This window comes from Patiria miniata, unplaced genomic scaffold (genome assembly GCF_015706575.1).
Source record: "Patiria miniata isolate m_02_andy unplaced genomic scaffold, ASM1570657v1 HiC_scaffold_9, whole genome shotgun sequence".
NCBI lineage: Eukaryota > Metazoa > Echinodermata > Asteroidea > Valvatida > Asterinidae > Patiria > Patiria miniata.
This window is the reverse complement of record NW_024037076.1, coordinates 22,087,786-22,108,569: the sequence shown is the minus strand read 5'-3', so window position 1 is coordinate 22,108,569 and position 20,784 is coordinate 22,087,786. Positions and strand designations below refer to the sequence as shown.

The window sequence follows — 20,784 nt, the reverse complement described above, 5'->3', positions numbered from 1 at the left end:
GAAAAGGTGTTGGGATTTTGGTGGAACACCTAATGAAGAAGAAGAAGAAGAAAAAGAAAAGAAGAAAAAAAAAACCTGATGCAAAAAAAGAGCCATGCCAGACAACAAAATGTTGGATGACTTGCAGCATTGTCGTATATACCCTTGGGTGTAGATGTTAGGCAGCCTAGACAACATACAGGGTGATGTTTTATGTCAAACAAACACACACACACACACTCACTCACTCGCATCCCTATGCTAAAAACACTGAACTACTTTTTTCTTTTTCCTGCTGTGATGCAGGTCTTCACCACCTCAAACGTATTAATGAACAGATCTACAACCCACATATTCCATTACTCAATATCTTATTTGTTCAATATATCGTGGTTGGTGACATGATGAAAACTTTCAGTACTTTTAACCAAAGAGAAGAAATTCTAGTTTCTCGTATCCATAAAAGCCAAACGGCTATGGCTCACTAAGAGCTCTCTGATAGAAGTTGACATGGTATTTGTCATAAGCGCCATGAGCCCCTTTTTAGGCGGATTCCGGTGCTTTACAAAATGTTCTTTATTATTATTCTATTAATTGAACAGATTTCAAACCACACATATGCATACATGTACTGTTTAACAGGATGAGTAACATTACAAGAAATGTCAGAGACACACAAATACTGAACCTGTATACATACATTAGTAGATATCTTACCATTGAAAGGCTGTGTTTGGCTCATCTCAGATGCAGACACAGGTCCTGCCACTGCATTCCTTTCCACAGATGGTGACCCTGACTGAAAGCAACACAAACATCTCAATATTAATCAATGTGTCCTAGCTTGACAACAGTGTCATCATAAGTGCAAATGTCTCTGACTACAAGGATATATTTGGTCAATTACGGTTCAACTCACACTACATAATAAGATGATGAAAAGTTGTCTTTAGCTTTTCCCTGTAAATCTTGGAAAGCATATTCATGTACATCTGTATCAGAGATGCCAAGATCACACAAAAGCTTGGCGTGTGACAGTGCAAGCAGCGAAAGCCCAAATTCAAAAACATTGGCATCCGGACATTGGGTACAAAATCAGCTGAGAATAATGTGGCCCACTTTAACAAATCTCAGAAAATCCCAAGTTAGCATTCAAGGATTTCTTTAAGGATGACAAATTCTGATAAATCACATCAATACAAGGCCGTCAATCGCTTGCTTCTCAAAAATGGAGTGGGAGACATACCTTGATCAGAACAAATGCGAACACTGAGCCCCAATGGTGAGGCAGGCGGACCCCAAAATTTTGGGGGATTTCAGACACTCTGTGGTGCGATCTGAGGCAATTTCTGACCACTTTAACCATTTCTTTTAAAGCAGAAGATCATCATTTAAACATCATTTTCAAGTTTGGAGTAATTGAATCAGCTATTCTGAGCTATAGAATAAAATGTAGGCTATTATTTTTATTCGGGGATGAACAAAGTGGAGGGACAAACGATATGATGTCACCCCACATTCAAAAGTCGGGGGGGGGGGGGGGAGGGGTTGTCCCCCACCGATCGACACCCATGCATCATTAACTCCACTCTGTAGGCCCTACCTAAATACAAGTTTGACAACAACTTATTTTCTTATTTTTGAAAAATGCCATAATAAAAATTTTCCGTTAACTTTATTATGGGTATGTAAACTCAAGATTTATGAAAGGGGATGCTTTGAGCTTGATGAAATTTCACTTGCCTGTGAAATTTGAGGTGAACAGTTTGCTCTACAGCAAGGCACGAGAGGCCACAAATCAAGGAAGGCCATGTTAGGGGCCGTGCCACATTAGGAACCCCTCCACTCCAGGAATGATTGCACAACACATTGTTGGCACAACACATTGTTGGCACATGCTTGATGCGATCGTACTGTGAGTTTACTGCAGGAGCGCAGTGCTGAACATAATCTTGTTACAAGGCCATTGGCTGGCCCTGGGGATGAGGGTGTCTCTACCCTGCGTGGCGATATATAATTATGATCTTCGCGTAGAAACGAAGTCGCAAAATTGCATTGCTTAGCCTCAACATGAAACATGTTTCCGTATTCTTGGCCCGAAAATAACCTAAAAATAAAATTTATAAACAATTTAGCATTAGGTGTGGGAGTAACTTTTGTCTAGCGTGTGAGCGTGTGAATTGACTCTGAGGCATGTGACTTGGTAGATCTGTTGTATGTGTCAATGAAACACTTTAATGAAGGGTAATGGACATCATTTGCAAACATCCAACTGCCAAAATATTATGAAATATCCTACTTGATTGTAAGTAAATAATAGAATCAAACGTTCTGTGAAATCAGTGTGCCTAGTATTCGGTCATTTCCTCGCGATGGTTCGGACCAAACCAGAGCGAAAAAAGAATTGCCCATTTTTCAAATACTGCCCCAAATTGACAGAAAATAGTTTAGTGACATGTACATATTGGTTACATATACGTGAATGAGATCCCCCCCCCCCCCCCCCCCCCCCCCCGAGTGACAAACTGGGGATCATACCACAAGAGGGTGCAAGAACAAGGGAAACTTGCTTATGCATTTTCAGAATTCTCTCAAAAAGTACATGCATATCTACTGAGCTGAAATTTGAACAGGTTTATGTTTGAATCATTCATTCAGTCAATCACTCAGGCAGTTCCAATTCACTTTGTCCATGTTTCCCCTTACAGACTTGCAGTAAATTGTGCCATACACATGTTCTATGGTGTGAGCATGACATGTTTATTTCATCAGTCATTATACATGGTAAGGTTCCATACCCTCAGCACCATTTGACTCAATGTCCTATAGGTCCATGGCTAACTATTAAAGAGAAACAGCTACTAGGACCTTATTTCAAATGGCTGGACACAGTCTTTGTGGAACAGACAGATTAGTTGTGCAAGCTTAGATGAAAAACTGTTTTGAAGGAAGTGTGTGGAGTTTGGTGTAGTGATTGACATGCTAGAATACTAAGTATAGAGACAAGTAGTCTGGCAAGATGTCTGATTGCTTGACTTCATGGTAAGAAGTCACACTAGGTCATGGACAACATATGTACGTATATCAACATCACATCAAATTAATGATACAACTGCAACCAGATTGGCACCACTGATGTTTTTCCTAAGTAAGGCAGTCAGAAATATAAATGGGCAATTCCACGCGAAAGTGGACATGGCTGAAAAGTGTAAAATTCATGAAATCTTCAGAACTAAATGTGGTATCAAATAAATGGGGACAACAAGACCTTTTAATTGAGTAGTGTGCCATAGAATGTGACATTTAAAAAAAAAGAGTTTTGGGGGTAAAAAAAAACCTGGTTTGGGAGCTAAAATTATGGATTTTAGGTAGTCATTTTGGCATCTTGTTTCAAATGCAAATTGCAAGTGTTATTGATAGAGTTTGTTTTTTTAAGGCAGAGAGAAAGGTTCATATTTTATAAAAACTAACACACAGAACTTGGAATACCATGATTCAGCTTTTTTTTATCACGTGTGTGAAAGTAATTTCAGATACGTAACATCCTTAATGTTTAATGCAACTGTCTGTAATTATGATGTTGCCATATCAAAGTAGCTTTTTGTAAAATGTCATTGTTTTTATAGAGTGAAGCAGTCTCTACCACAACATAGTTATTTAATTAAATTCTTGCAAGAAACTTCACCGACTTTTAACAATGCATACTGATAAGTCAAAACCTGTCAGAATGCGTAAGTCAAAACCAGTCAGAATGCGTAATGTCCATAACGGTCGTTTACAGAGATTATATCTCATTAATCAATTCACCTAATACTACGTTAACCATGTCATGTTATACATTAAGGCCTAAGCTAGAGTTGTACTGAATATATAAAATTTGCTTTCACTGCAAGTATTTTTTTTTGTAGTTTCAAATTGGTCAGTAGGCTTTGAATGTAACATTTGTAATGATGGAAGTGCCCAAGTGCCAAAAACATGAGAAAGGGACATTGCCACAGATAAAGTACTGTACAGATACCACTGTGTTCACAAATAAAATAACAGATAAACAAATTGTTTCGTCACTTTGTAAATTAAAAACCAAAGTAGTTACTAGAAATGGTTTACTTTGGTTAAGTTGATCTTAATAACCATACCAGTTGATCTTAATAACCATACCAGTTGATCTTAACAACCATACCAGTTGGTGGGATTTTGTTTGTATTTGATAACAACAAATGCTCATCATGTTATATCAGCTTCATTACATTTACAGGCCTTGATTCTGTACTATCAGCAGATATTTTTGGTAATGGCTCTGGAATGCTGCACTAGCTTAACTTGAAACTTCTTGACGGCTCCTTACTAACACTGACAAATAGAAAACTAAAGTCTCCACATACATAAACGCAACTACCTGAAATTCCTTCTTTCAAGAAATACATGTACACATGATCCTCATAATTTACCTATCGGATCAAAGTCCACTTCAGCCTTGACTAATGTGCAGGTTTAGGTCAAACCCATTTGTTCTCAAGGCAAACGGAAGCAAGCTTCCGCTGATGAGATGAATGATTGCACAGAAGATAAAACCACCAATGTATTTTCCATGCAACTGTACATTTAATCACAAAAAAGTGCAGACTGGGTCAAGTGAGAGGCACACACTCAGACCAGTTCATGAAAATATCACAAGAAATGTGTTCAATAATGTCCGAACGGCTAACTATATAAAATCATTCCTGACGATACAAACAACTTTATCAATAGCTCCAGCTTGTATATAACTCAATATCATCTAATCATAACTGAGAATTCTGTGCACAAATATCTTATATGCATTTCTTGAATCGTTGCTTGAGGCAATATCCACTTGACTTCATTTTGAATAATGGAGGAACTTGCAGATGTTATGGGTTCTCTGTAGTCGCGGCACAATTGGTTGCAGCCCCAGTACAAAATAAATACAGGCTTAAATGTGTCACCAATTAAATCTCCGGTAAAATTGAAACAGCGCAGCTGTGCAGTCCATCATTAAATGATTATATTCAAATTAAATCCTGATTATTTTGGAGGTAATGCACTTGGACAACACAATGATGTTTCAGTAGCATAGTAGTCCTTTTAAAGTATTGGTGAGAGTGCATGCACTCCAAAATACACGGGTCAGTTGGATTTCAACTTGTATTGCACAGAGCAAACTAGAAAACCTTTTCTATTTTTTTGGTCATGAAACATTTTTGTTTCAAAAGTCTTCCAATTTTAATATCAGAGCTGTTTGTGCTACATGTTGCTGCCTTGTAATTGTTGTCTAGTGTAATTTCACATTGTGTTGACCACTTCGTGCCGGGTTTATTTTTGCTGAAAACTATTTTTGCAAAAGGCAAAATTTCCCATCCAACTTCTGATATACAGCCTAACCCACAAAGACTGATTCGCAAGAGTCATTTCAGTAGTATTTGTACGGTATTTCTTGCTGAAACCTCATATGTTTCAATACTCCGGGGTGTGCACTGGAGCGTAAATTGTCCAACAAGAGGCCGTGCACAACGGCCAATTCAAGATCAACACACGGTCCGCCTCCACAGAGTTTGTGTATGTGTACAAAAGACACAAGGGATTAGCGTGTTTAGATGTCACCCAGAGGCGCATCAAGGCAATCTTGACATTTTAACGCGTCAGCCGTGTCTGTGTATAAAAACAGCCAGTGCGTGTTATCACGTCCTCCGACGCGAACTGGTTAATGGTACTTATGTATTTAAATTAAAATGATTAAAATTGAAAAAAAAATCATCTTTGTGATGAAAAACGAAATTCTAACATGATCCGAGTGAAATAGAGATGAAATAAACTTTTTTAAGTTTATGAATTACAGGAGATTTTATAAGTGCAGTTAATCTATTACGACAAGTAGAACTTAACAGAGAATAGACACAACAAAGCCCCGAAAACTTTAAACATTAAATTGGTTTGGGTTCTTCCTGCGTATTTGTTACTGTTCCCATGCCAAAATTTGAGGCCCCTAAATTTGTCCACGATCTACATACAGTTACATAGGACTTGTCTTAGGTGCACTGCTATCATGTCTGTGAGCAATTTCTCTTTCACTGGAAGGCACGTGCTATACTACAAAGCAGAAAAGGTGTACGCGTTTGTGTTCACGAAATGAACAGATCAGATAACAAAGTCATTTTCCCCATCCCACACAATCGGCATCGCGTCGCATTGCTTTGGCCTCCGTCAAGTAATTTACTATTTTAGCGCGCGAAAATGATCTGCTTAGGTCAAATGTTATTGTGCACAGCACCCGTAACATGTGACATTCTGCTAACCACTCTCGACGAATAAACGCTCTGGCCTTTGGTGTTAAAAAAGTCAAAGTGGGAACACATCGTAGACTTATGTGAAAGAATGTTGCGGTAAGTTTTCGTGTGGCCGCAGAAGAAAACAGTCCAATGGGAACAGGGCCTAGTATCCATATCAGAAATGCAGCATTACAGATGTATCCCTCTACACTATTGGGAATTTTAATTAGGAGGAGCCAACTTAACTATCTGTCTGGTAAGAAAGCAGCTTCACAATAAACATCTTTAGAGTTCAGAAACACCAAGTCACCAAGTTCAGCTACTCCCTTTATATTTCTGGGTTAAGTCTAGTTTTCCGACCATGCAACAAAACCAAGCATCTTTGAAAAACAAACTGTCATGCCTGATATGGACTTAAGTCATCCATTCAATGTCTACATGAAAAACAAAACTCAAAGACATGGAACAGAAATCACAGGCAGTAACAGAATGACAATAGATTTGTTTTACCCAATAGCAGTAGGGATAGCCATAGTAGCGCAGTGTAGGATGAGGTGGGGGTTGCGGAATGTTGGAGTCCAATGGAGAGTACCACATTGTAATCAAAACACCTTGCAGCTGTATGTCAGGTTCCCCGGTTAGCAACTATCAAGTCCGATAATGCTCTGCAATCTAAAGCTAAGCCCTATAAGCAGCATACATGACACTCAACTTGAGTGAGATGTGTTTACTATCATTCACAACATGCACTCACTACTATAACAGGTTGCGAAACTTTGCTAATTTCAGAACTTACAAAGGGTCAACCTATTTAAATAGGGGTGTCAATTGCTTGTGGCAGGCATTTGTCTGTTCTCCTTCAAATGATAACTATAAATTCACACATTATTGATGCTTTATGGCAATCGTTTTTGGGAACAATATACTTGGTTATCCTTTTAGAATGAAACTTTGCAATCTAAAAACCTCTTTTTGAGTATTTTCAACTGGGGGAAAGTGGTACATTCCCAGTGATAAAGCACCCTACACACCTGCACCTGTAACTTTCATTTCCTCCTAGATTCAGTAAGCGAAACAGGAAAATAGAACAACACTTGTCCCAAGTGATCTGGATAACTAATTTCCTACTCTTTAAACACAAACACGCATACAAACACGAGCACACACCACACATGTTATCCACTAACATTCTGCAGACTTCAGGAAATTAAAAGCAGGCCAGGTTCAGGCTGAGTTTTCCCAAAGTCAAACCTTAGAGGAAAGTGGAGCTGTTGGCTAGGAGGTTGGGGACCCAACAGAGACAACATTATTACTCTACTCATTGAGTGGGACTTAGCCAATGATAGTAAGCTATTTGCAGTACAGGTTCCTTAACAATTATGGTAAGAAAGAGTTTTATAATTATGAAAATCTCAGCAAAGTGACTGAGGTTGGTGTTCTTCATATTAGGTTATTTCCAGGGTTACTCGCATTACAAGTTTTTAAAATTCTATAACATACCGAGTGGAGTGGTCTTCGTATTAGTTGGATTCCCCCTCCCCTTTTACATAAACATAACATTTATTCAAGGTTCTTCCCCGATGACAAAAAAATGTTCTATGTTCCCTCATTTTAGCATGGCACTCTTTGGAAATGTGGTTACTCACATTTCACAAAGAGACATGGCAGGAATTATCTTTCTTTTAATTCAGTAGTTTACTTAGGGTGAAACTGCAATAACCAAATGAGTAGTTTGACAGGATATGTGGACAGTACAAAATATATACCAAAATCAGGTAAAGATGCTTGAAAGAAAGAGGCTAGTTACTTACATTACAGTTACTCACATTACAGGTTTTCTGCCCATCTTTGGTACAAGTTCAAACATATAAGAAACTAATGTTCAAACAAAAACATCTTTTGGCATAAAATATTTTCTCTCTGGCTTAACAAAAACTCACAACACTTGCATTTTGTATATATAAACAAGGTGCCAAAATGGCTATCTACATGTCAAATCCATAATAGCCTCCCAAAAACAGTTCTGGACTAAAAATAAACTTACGTATATTCATCTCACTGGCACATCACTCAAATGAAAGGTCTTGTCCTCCCCTTTATTTTGATAACACATTTGAGGTTGTGATACTTGTACTTCCTTAGATTTAATAAATTTTCCAATTTTCAGCCGTGTCCACTTTTGCATGGAATTGCCCATATATTTATGCATATTAAAAAAAAAAGGATTATTAGTTAGTTGCATCAAGAGGTATGTAAGACAAACAATCACCCCCCCCCCCCCACACACACACACATATAACAAAAACAAACAATACCAAACCTTAAACTGAAAAACAAACACCAAAAACTGAAAAGATAATTGTTTGCTATTGGTAATTTTATTACTTTGGGCATCATTTGTAAAAAGAAAAATCAGTATTCTCACTGATGGAAGTCACAGCCAAGGTGGGCACAGGGGAAAGAGGACAAAATAAGATACAGAATGAGTGTATTATAGAAAATTCCCTTGAGACTGACCCGATAGATAGCTTATCCAATGATCAATGGACTGGAGTTGCTTGCAAGATTCCACACATATGAACACTGCAAATGCCTTAGATGATACCAGATAGCAAGAATGGGTGATTGCAAGTAGAGTAGTAGTCAGTTCCTTGGCTTCACCTCTCTCCCTCACCTACAGCGTTCCTAACCCCTCCCTCACACTTCCCCTGGTTAAGTGCCTGGAGACTTGACCAATAATTCAATTCCGTCTTTTCCCTCAACCAGGCATGTCAAATACTCTTGAGAATTATCAACTCTGCACAAACTTGACAGAATCTGGCAATTGTTTACAGACTGCAGGTTTTCTATTTTTCAGGGAGGAAATCAGGTTTGAAAGGAGTTATGAAAAGGGGAGGATGTAACTTGTGTTTAGTGCATATTAATAGAAGCTAACAGCGTCCCAGGGGTGGCCAGGTTTTCTCCATTTTGACAGATTGTTCCTTACCAAGCAAATTACGCTAAATGCTACATTTCCACTTTGGCATTCAGAGTTACTAACTGTGACAACTAAGCTTTGAAAAACAGGCACCCATGTTTAACATTAGATGTCTATCATCTAGAACTACATCACAATATTTGTCAATATGACTGCAAGTATCCTTTTGAATGCTTATGTTTCATTTTGCAGAATACTGAGAAAAAAATGTTTCCTTTAATCTATTCAGTTGTACTCCCTACAGTTGTTTTTATTTGTAGTTGATTGTAACCTAACACAGCCATGTGAACCTTATTACATTCCAGCAATGGAAATACGAATCCTATTTTTTTGGTGCCATGGGCTTAATCAATTGGGGCCTTCAGACACCGTTTTAAATTTGCTTAAAACACTAGTTGAACTCAACTTGGTGTGACTTTTCTGCTAAATGGTGTCTGAACGGTTGTAATGTTACACCGTCTCAACTTTATCTTGCTGCCAAAGCGGTAAGTTAAAACACCTAGAAGGGGTGTTGGGGGGTGTTGGAGGGGGGGGGGGGGTAGTGCTAACCAAGAATGGTTTTATTCAAATGATGTCTGAATGGTTTTTAGCTAAAACACTTCCTGTTTTAGCTGGCGCAGGCAGGCATGCATATGCTAGACGACTTTTTGCTATGATGCAACCTGCTTACGTGCATACAAGTGCAAATATCATTTCTTGTCAACAACTTTTCCAGGAGAATTATTAGCAACAAGAAAGCATTTACATGTACTTAAAGGAAAAAGTCAGACGTATAATGCTTTAATAAAAAAAAACCCGGAGAATTGAAGTCACGAAGGGAACCATGGTCCAACACAGTCTGTACGGTACTGCGTATGGCACGGTATCAGCGTGCATGGACTGCCATGTTTACCACTTGGGCTATGACGTCAACCACGGTGACGGAGAAAGGCTCCAGACTGTGTGCAACAAACTGGGCAAAGGACCAGGTGAAGGCTCATACACTGCACGGTGTGGGCCAAGGCGGAAGTTCTACGTGAACTCACAAATGGAGGTAAACCTCTTGGAGTTGAACCTGAATTACTTAATTGGTGTCTGAACGCTCGGTATGTTTGAATTTTATGACTGGCCACCCGCGGTAAGCGACCGTTTTAACTTTTACAGTTGAAGCTAAAACCCTGTCTGAACATAGCCTATTTTAAAATAAGCAAAATTACATGTAGATATATTACACAGGTAACAAGGACATAGCAATAAGACATTTTAATTTTCAGCTCTTTTCTTGAATTTTAACAATGAAAATGATAGTCAGTGTACATCCTTAATTTACAGTTGACTGTCATGAATACAAATGCTTCCTCCCATGCAATTGTACTCTTATTTAGAAAAAAGTGTCCTGAAATAAAGCATGATGCTTTGGATTAACATCTTGGTTAATTGTCTTGTTGGGTACATGTTAATGTGACAGAAGAAAAACCTCCTTTTGAATCCATCCATGAAGCATAACAGCTGTCTTACCATGTGGGACTCTATATATTGTCCGGGTGGAGCAAATGATGGGCCAACGTTGATTGCTGCTGCAGCACCTGTATGTGCTGGTGGTGGCACCATGCCTGATGGGTGATTAGGCATGGCTTGAAGAGCTCCCTCGGCATGTCTTTGTAGCACATTAATTGCATCATCAAGTCTCTCCTCCATACGACTTTGCTACGTATGGTAAGAATAAAAACAATTTCCACAACATGATGAACAACATTCAGGTAGGACTTCAAACAACTTTACATTAGGCGGGATTCTTTCATTAATGTTGGCAAACCTGGTACTTTGGGTTCCTTCAGTATTTTATATAAGCAAAGAGAAGAATTTTGGAGGATTTTGCATCTTACCAGTGAATGTAGATGGCTTTCAACATAAGGCCCCGGTGATGCCTGAGTGCTTGATCTTGGCCAAGGTCCTATGTAATGCATACAGGAAAAAAAACCATATAACTGTGTCTGTGAATTGATTTATAAAATGACTTAACATTTAATCAAAGTTTAAAAGAAACATTAAAACCAAGAATGTTTTAAACCTTTCCATTCAAATTTTTCATCCAATTCCTTTAGTATAAGTAAAAAAAAAACGAAGACAGTTGCAATGGGGAGCAAATGCCACCCCCCTCAGGCGCCGTCACCGACTGCACTTAATGTATAATATGAACATACAGGCACTGAAACTGACATCATTTGCAAAGGATGGTATCAAAAGATCCTGGATAACTTTCCAATTATTGGTTCTGATTTACAAATGCATACATGGATTAGCCCCAGTTTACCTCCAAGAATTGATCTACAAATACCATCTTCTTCTCCAAGAAGTTAGAACCCTCCGCTCTAGTTCAAAAGAACTTCTCACTCCATACCCAGTTATCACCAAATCATACGGTCAACGTGCCTTCCAATTCACTGCTCCCTCCCGAACTATGGAATGATTTCCCAAACCATATCAACAACTGTCTCACCTTGGATCAGTTAAAACTACATCTTAAAACTCACCTGTTTACTTTCACAAGCGCATAACTTAATTGTATTATGCGCTATATAAGAACTGTTCATTAGTATTATTATTATTAAGATCAGAAAGGTTACTCACATGCTTTAAAAACCTCTATAAAGATAATTTCAATTTGACATTACTTTTGCTAACATATTTAAACTGGAAAAAAATCTGATTTTAATCTTCTTCCAATCTTTCTGGAGCCAGTTCTGGTTCTCAAAAAAGAACCAGAAGGGCAAGTATTGGGTTCAATGCTCTATCTGCACGCCCCGTGGCCGACCGCAAACTCAAAAAGGGCTCTATTGAGCTGTTTGTCTCCGACTTGTGAAATATTGTTTTGACTAGCCGGCCCGAGTGAATGTCCCGGGGCAGCGCCTCCGCGATTGATTTCCTGTGGAGCCGAATCTCAGCTTTGGATTTTGTGCACAGAAAATAGGTAATTTTATCTGGAACTGATTCTTTTGGGCCCGGAACCGACGATAGCGGGTACCTGGTTCTTGAAAATATTGGACTCGCGGTTCCGATTTAAGCCTGTTCGGTATGACAATATTTCATGATATTTCGATTTAATTTTCATATCAGAAATCGTATCGATCTCTAAAAAAAAATGGGCACATCGTGGAATTCGATATGCCAAAAAATATCGCGATATTCTTTTGTAGTACTGCTTTTGTAACCATTAAAGTCAACCTTTTGAGTTCAAAAAGCGCCGCTAAAGTGCTCCCATGAAAAACCGTAAACCACAAATTCACTGTTACCGCATTGTACCGCTAGGTCTTACCTATTAAGGGGCGGAACCAACTGACTAACGTCACGTATATTGGATTTTGCGTCTTCCACGTGGCAGTACAAACAACACAATCCAGACCATCTTTTTAACCGATTGTTCTCAATTTCGCTCCACATACCAAGTGTCAAAACCGTAATCACGTGCGTCTAAATAACCGAAGGGAAACAAAGTCTCTGACATTTCGCAAAGAAAATACGGTGCCTGTTTTGTTTTGACGGAAATGTTTCATACAGAAAACTGCTTATTCTTAAAATGATTCGATTGAGGTGATTTTTTTCCGTAAGGAAGTTGAAGTTCAGCAAGGCAGAACAGAGACATATCACCGTGGATACCGCACAGGTACTAGTCTCTGAAAGAAATAGTTGAACGAGAAGTTGTACAGACAAAACACCGCAAATAATTGTAGATTATGACGTTAAGAAGTAAACATGTTTCGTTTTGGCGCGCGGCGCCGCAAAGGGAGACCTCGCCGGGCCCACAAATTTCCTTTTCTCAGCCCAAACGATATCCGCATATGTACGTATACATGGTTGTTAAGCGCCCTCTACGATACTTTTATGATACGTACGCACTATATAATTATTAGTTTCCCCATGTTGCGGCGAGCAGTGCGACAGCTCAGTCGATACAGATTTGTGTTTTTACACCACGAGGTTGCGGGTTCGATTCACGGTTTTGCACCTGCATTTTTTTTTCTAACCTGAGGCTTGGGAGGATTTTTATAAAAAGGGAAATAAAGTCCGAATTTCATATATTTATATATTTTAGATTTTCTTCTCATGTTTTTAGAAAAGTATAGTCCAAAACGCCATAGCGTATTGCGGATGTCGTTTGGGACAAAAAACATTCCCCGCCGGGCCGACTCCGGCGAACTAGATCAAATTTTCCTGCAGGTATTTTCCTGACTCGTTCCGTCTCTTCCGTGCTTGTGCCCGGGCACTTACACTTGCTTAGTGCCAAAACTGTGCTAAACTTATGAAATCAGTTCATATTTTGAGAAACAAAAAACGCCGAAAACCAACTGTTCAATCGTGACTTTCGTTCAAAAAAAATCATCACTAGAAATTAGACGGATCCATTAATATTTGTCAAGGGGTGCTTCACCCTCTTTTTGGAGTTAACATCGTTTTTCGAAAAAATTCTTTAGAAAAAAAATATTTTGTGAGTTTGTTGCGATGAAGGACTTTTTCTGAACAAGGAAATATTTCGGACTCCATTAAAAAAATATTATTAGTAATTTTGAAAAGGTGGAAATACTGGTAAATTGTTTTCAAGGAAGCACACCCTTGACTGCAAATGGTGTGGGCTGTACACGGTCTTACTATGACATGAGTGCACGTGGCATCAATGCAGTGTGCATTGCGTGCTAGTGCTTCGTTCTTTCCTCGAGATATCTCTAGTTGCACATTTTTATCAAACATTTCAAGGTAATTTTTTTCTATATTTGAATGTGGAATTTGTTTTTTACTGAAATTGGCAAAGTAAATGAGACTATAGTCAAATAAAATTGACGATTTTGTTCAGGACATAGGGCCTATTGGGGTATTTTTCGCGGCAGTGGATGGTGACTTTGGTCGTGTTTTGTTGTTGTTATTCCATTGTTCCATGAATGGAAAAATGACGTCCATCACGATAATATCGCGATATCCGATATTTTTTTCACGATATGCCGATTTAAAAATAAATATTGAACAGGCTTTATTCCGGTTCCCATATTGGAACCGGTTGGAACCGGTTAGAACCTGGGAACCTGGGAACCGCGCAAGCCTAATTGTTAGATACTAAGAAGTTGCATCGGATACTTTCCAGGTTGTTATTCCACAGATTGATATTTTAACGTACATAACTGAAAACTGCGCAACAAATGTAACTGTAATGTGTACCTGTACGGTGCATTCCAACAAGTCATCCCAACAAATAGGCTACCAATTAAAATAAAATTGATGAAAGCTGCAGTTTAACTACTGGTTTAACACACATATCAACCATTATTCCTACAGCCGGAAAACATTGTGTTTACAGTAAACTGACCTTCCTGGATTTCTTGTGACAAAATTGCCGACCTCGCATTTTTTTATTGCCTGACTTGCTATTTTGAGAAAGAATATATCTTCCCTATGCAATTTGTTTGTGATACTGGTTTATTAAGGGAATAAATGTGCGCTCGAGAGGTTTTAATCACTCTGTTTAAGACTGCTTAGAATCTGGGTGCTGAGAGGGTAATTATCAGCACCCAGACTCTAAGCAGTCTTAAACAGAGTGATTAATACTGACCGAGCACATATTTAGTCCCATTCATAAATACCTTTTCGGTAAAAAAAAAATCAAGTAATTCGTTCAAAAAATCCTGATTTTGATCAACAAGTTCACTCAAGCTTTTTGAAACATCCCTCTAGCAAAATAATGGAGTGTTCAGCTGGCGAAGTAAGATGTAAACAACCCTTTTATGGAGATCGACGCGCGCGTAGCACGTTCTGCGCGATGTCGCGCAGAACGCACCTGGGGCGTTGCGTTTTGAATTTAGAACTATAAAATTCGGACTCACTGGTAGTGTTGCGCATGCCTACATGAGGATTGTGACGGTTCAACCAATGAAACGGTAAGAGGCACTGGATTTTTAGGAGTCCACATTTTATGTGACACTGGAAAAGTGTTTAAGACCAGCTAGCCATGTCTTTATCATCCGTTTAAGACCGGCCACGTGACAGGCTCTCGACCAATAGGAATGGCTAAACTGTCTGAGGTATTTATGAATAAACAATTAAACAGATTAATTAAACAGAATACCGTTAAAGGTACCCTTAAGTAAACTAAGTACATGTAAGTATAAGAGACTGCCAGACAAACATAAGAACAGTTACAAATATAACTATTTTCCCTACTTATCTGGATAATTTTCAGGGCATTACAGTAAACACAATTTTTGTTTGCCTAAGAGTACCCAAATACTTTTTGTTTTTAATTATTTCCACATAATGAATTCTACCTATTAATTGACTTAACTGCCAAACTCATCTGAAATATGTTTGTGCACATAAAAAAACAAAAAAACCCTGATAACTCGGAACTTTAGCCTACATACGACTAGTACTGAACCACCTCAAATTCAACGACTGGCTTTGTTGCTGCTATTTAAGCTGACCAATTTTAAAGTTCCATGGTACCCAGTCAGTTTCCTTTAATCTTTTTGATATTAAAGCCCTGTCCGCACTGGACTTTTTTTGGTCAAACTAACCGAGACTATGGGTACTTTTCCCATTTTAAGTCCAGTGCGGACAGCCTAGGACGTTTTCCTCTCGGTTACTTTTCCTGAGTCCAGCGGTTACTTTTACTGGCCAACTGCTGCCCAGGAAAACTTCCCACGCGCCCAGGAAAACTGACCAGGTCACTTTTCCCGAGACGATAAGTCCAGTGCGGACAGTGCGAGTCGGTAAAAGCGGCTCAGGAAAGCGTACTTCCAGCCCGAGCGCCATGTTTTGCATACAGAGACCGCACGAACCTCAGTGCACGTGTGGCCGAACATTTTGTAGAAACACGCTGCGCCGTGTATCATCAAGTCCGAGCGGTAAAATCTCGTTAAAATATATATTTCAACGGACAAATACATACACAGAGAAGAGAGATCACGTTCTGAGAATTAATTTGCGGAAATTCTCTTTCTCCACCGATGTATGTTATTTTCTACGATCCAAATTCGTCCTGATACGCTACTGTAGTCATGCACGGAACATCATGGTCCGGTACCGCACGTAGGCTGTAGTCACTGGTTCCTGGCCCACATCATAGCTTCAATTCTGTAAGCATGCGATGGGAACCAACGAATACTGATGGCACTGCTGCCGCACGGAACATCGTACAGCGGCATGGCTTCGACGACGTGCATCACAAATGCGTCAGAATTACAGGCCTTTTCATCAAGATTTAGCGTGTCAAGATGAAATAATATCGTGTAAACGATTATGTTGTGCATGCAAATGGCGTGTGTAATATTACTGTGCGTATCGGCGGCTGAAAATGTCATCGGCAATTTGTTTTCTGTGTACGGTGAGTAATTATACTGACACTGTGACAGCTCGGTTACTTCTCCCACGCGGTCTGGGTAAATTTTCCCGTGTCGAAAGTCCAAGTGCGGACAGTGGTCACATTTGACCATTTCTCATTTTACTATCGTCTCGGTAAAACCTTCCAAAAAAAAAGTCCAGTGCGGACACAGCTTAAGACGATGCATCAGACTAGGGAATCTATATCCACATAGTCACATTGATCACTTAGTGTATACTTCATTTATTCACAACAACTAAAGAAGACCTGCCCAAATCATTCCATAATAAGCACAAAAGTCTAGCATAATATAGCTTGCTCCAAGTTTAGCAGAGGATGATTACTTTGCTACTGATGAAGCAGGAAATTCAATTGATTCTAATTCTACATGTGCATGTACTATAAGCTGAGCCACATAATTAGGGACTGCCATATTGTGTCTTCAGTATGAAGGCAGAGTCCTTTCAGCATACTGAATTCTCATCTAGCCCCTATGTCAGATTACACACACCAATTCCAGGTGATCATTCCACGCTTATGTGGCCATCAATTGCCCATGCAGCTAAACCCTTGGAAAAACAAGAACCCAATCTACAAACCAGCTGTAGAGTGGGACAGTCATAAACAGCCCTGTATTCATGGCAATAGTTTGGTGTGCAGCTCAAACAGAATGGAAAGTCATTATTTCTAGTCTTGACCTTGGGACAGTTTGAAAAAAGTGCATATGGAGCCATGAATAGATCCTAAACAGTCTGCTGGCTTGATGGACCATCTCTTTACGATGTTACAGGGTGTTGGCAAAACCTTCCACTGTATGCTTGTAGATGAGCATGCCAGATAAATCTACCATATTTATCAATGTCAATGGTACAGCACCAGAGTTACATGTATAAAAGACAAATAACAGTGGTAACTTGTATGCTTTATACAGATATTTTGGGCTTTTTTCTGGGGAAAAAAATTGGTATATATGCAGGTGCACCAAAACTCCTTTCACAAACAAATATCCAAATCTGTAAGAAACTGATATATCACTAATGGCGTAAACTGAACTTTTCAGCTAGGATCAAAACGTGAGGACCTCTAACTTTTCGTTTTGTATCTTTCAGGTCAAAGATAAAAATGAACAAAACTACTGCAAACTGGTAGTTTTGCATCAATTTCGTTCATTTTTATCATAAAAATAAATATCGCCAAAAAGCAAACTGACTAAAATGTCCTATTTATACAAATCCTAATATTGATATAATTAGTAGAATTTGATGATTATGGTCGGTATGACAGACATATTGTTTTGTTCAGCTGTAATAGCACGTGTAAACATCAGTACATTCTCATTTTTGTATTTTGTAAGTAGAAGCCAAATACAATAATGGTTAGAGGACATACTGTGCTTGAATATGAGAACTCAATTTTAAAAGACAAAAACCTGAGTTTCTCAAATGACTGAGACTTCAAATAATACCAACTGCAGCAGCAATTTCAAATACCAGATGTATTATCCTGTTGCAAAATACATGTATGTTGTCACAAATCACTAGCACATATGGGAAATTTGAATTGGTCATCATTCACCTTAGACCCAGTGTGGTATCTCCTTGGCAACTTAAAGCTATAGTCCATCATTTGCCGCCATCCGAAAAGTAGCTGGCGTAATTATTGTTGAAAAACATACTTGGTTGAAAGATAGTAAGGGACTAAACTCCCTGTGAACTTATTCTTTCTGGCAAGCTGTCATGTTGAAGTAATCAACAAAAGAAGGCCTTTCCAACGGTGCTCCTTAAGACGCACCGTAGGAAAATTTAAATTAGTAGTTCGTTTTGTTATTCGGCGAAGCGCGCGCAAGCATTGGCACGACGCACACGCACCCCCGGTTGCTATAATTCGTCAGATCAGTGCGCGACATCGCGTAGCTGCATTCGGCTCAGCGAGAACGTGTCTCGGATGCTGAATTCAGGCGCAATTCAAAACATGATTCAGCAACTTTTGATTTGAAATTGAGATCCTAGAATGCTGTTTTTCTCAGAATATACAGCTGAAGCTGAGCTGAAACTTTATCAGGTTAGTTGTTCAGTACCCTTCTTTAGATTTTGAGCACTTTTGTTGCTTCAAACGAACAAAATGCACAAATTACAAATGATGGACTATAACTTTAAACAATAAAATATTAAACCAAGTACGTTACAATTCAAGTATTAGCCTAAGTATGTGTGTATAATGTCCAGTGGCCCCCCCCCCCTCGGCTTTCAGAATATACATAGGCTGGCTAGGTAGTGGTACGTCAGTCTGTCTCAGACATATAGGCTTGCTAAAACACCCTACAAAATGGAAATAATAACCTGAAATGTAATGGGGGTGCATTTCAAACAGGAAGTATACTTCACAGACCCTTTAACCTGTGTGTTCCACACATTTCTTGCCCTTTAAGAGATCAGCTTGTCATTACAGCCATCTTTAAGCCAGCAACTGCTATGAGTGGTGAATGATACATATAGGCCAGCTGGTAGTTCCACCAGCCTACTGCAATCTACCCATGGGAATGACAGCAGGCCAACAATCTCACCTGCTGCATCTGGCAATGACTTACCAGCAGTTTCACAATATTTTATCTTTCTTATGGATTGTGACATTTCTGAGTTGGGTAGACTACTAAAAAAGAGAGCAAACTAAGAATGGTCCCCCCCCCAAAAGATCATTGTAGACTTGTGTTGCTAGTAATGAAAGATACAATAAGTAGGGGCCAAAAATATGAAATAAACGTGTAAAAAAAAATCACAATGATGTCCACAAAATAAGAGCATCAAATAGAAAGATGTAGGGTCTGCATGATGTTCTAGGTTGGGTGGGGTAATTGGAAACGTACTGGAAGCCTAAGCTGGATGGTACAGATACAATAAACGTTAAACGAGTCAATTAAGATTATTTTGGTTCATGACACCAACTCACGATGAACTCATTTGCAATGCACAAAACAAGAGACCACCTTAAAACACTCAACACCTTAGAACATTTCATTGGCAATCTACATAGGTACATCAAGGAATTGTTTTCCTTCAGATAATATTTGAGCCGATAAAGCTGGCTGGCTGGCCGACCAACTGACCTCACTTTTATAAGCCCCAAAACATGAAAACCGTAGAATTAAAAACAGATGCCCATAGCAAAAGACAGAGTAAAAACAAACAAAAACAAACAGATTTAGTTTAATTCACATGTAAACTCACTCTGAAGATTTTGTATAAAGCAAAGCCTCCACAGCTATACATGTACTTTATACACATTTATTAGACATTATGTTACGTACTAAAATGAAAAAAAAAGCCATACAAAATTGACCCAACAAGCACATAATATGGGAAAAAGCCCCTTACATTCTCAGATGTAGTTCATGGTCTTTCACAGTGTCTAACTTAAACTCCTTGGCCATGACCTTTTCTAGACAGGGCAGATCTTGTAGCTAGAATCCTACAGCAATTATACAGAGGGTATGTGCTGGAATACAATGCCCTCTAGCTGCACTCTACTCAATCTTGGCTTGACAGACCCCACCCTTGTTGGTTTTTATACATCTCCGTTTTCCCTTTCCTTCTAAAGGAAATCCAATTAGATTGCTGCTTTTCCCCAGTCTGGCTTGGCTTCTGCAATTTGTTCCTGGATCTGCCAAGTCAGATTAGCTTCACAATATCACAAGTCAGCACATCATTGCAACTTTCAACTCTGCTAGTCAGGTCACCCATAACTATGACCATTATAACTTAGACATTTCATTTCCTTTTTGTCCAAATTGACCTTTCGGATTTAAACAAAATCCAAAGACACCATCAACTTTTCCACTCTGAATAAAGAAAACAGAATTATTGTGATTGAAAAGAAGGCAAAGAATTGTCCACATACCTGACATGGGAGGGGGCGAACCCACAGGTGTTGACGGATTAGAAGGAAAACTGCTATTGGTGTGATCGGCTGAATATATCTGTAGGGAAACCCAAGAAATCAATATTCCTCAATTACTATTAAAACTTTTTTTATGCAGACATAAACACATCTCTTTAGAAATTAGAATAAAGTTTGGGAGATACAGAGACACTTCTACCTTTTGTTCAAGTTTCTACCAATCAAGGTGAAGTTGGATCTTTGTATATGAATGTCATTTTAGCATAATTGTCAACACCTACTACTTGTAATGCACATCATAACCA

General features: G+C 38.9%; 1 protein-coding gene across 2 annotated transcripts in view; it reads right to left on the bottom strand.

The window, feature by feature from the left end:
• Positions 1–526: 526 nt before the first annotated feature.
• LOC119720060 (transcription factor 12-like) overlaps positions 527–20,784 on the bottom strand; it is a 108,033-nt gene continuing 87,775 nt past the window's right edge. For both annotated transcript variants that reach the window (XM_038189580.1, XM_038189581.1), the window contains 4 exons: positions 20,480–20,558; positions 11,106–11,173; positions 10,738–10,926; positions 527–778 (listed from right to left, as the gene is read on the bottom strand). In XM_038189580.1, coding sequence (XP_038045508.1) covers positions 542–778; positions 10,738–10,926; positions 11,106–11,173; positions 20,480–20,558 — 573 coding nt within the window. In that variant the 3' untranslated portion in view covers positions 527–541. The remainder of the gene's footprint in view (positions 779–10,737; positions 10,927–11,105; positions 11,174–20,479; positions 20,559–20,784) is intronic.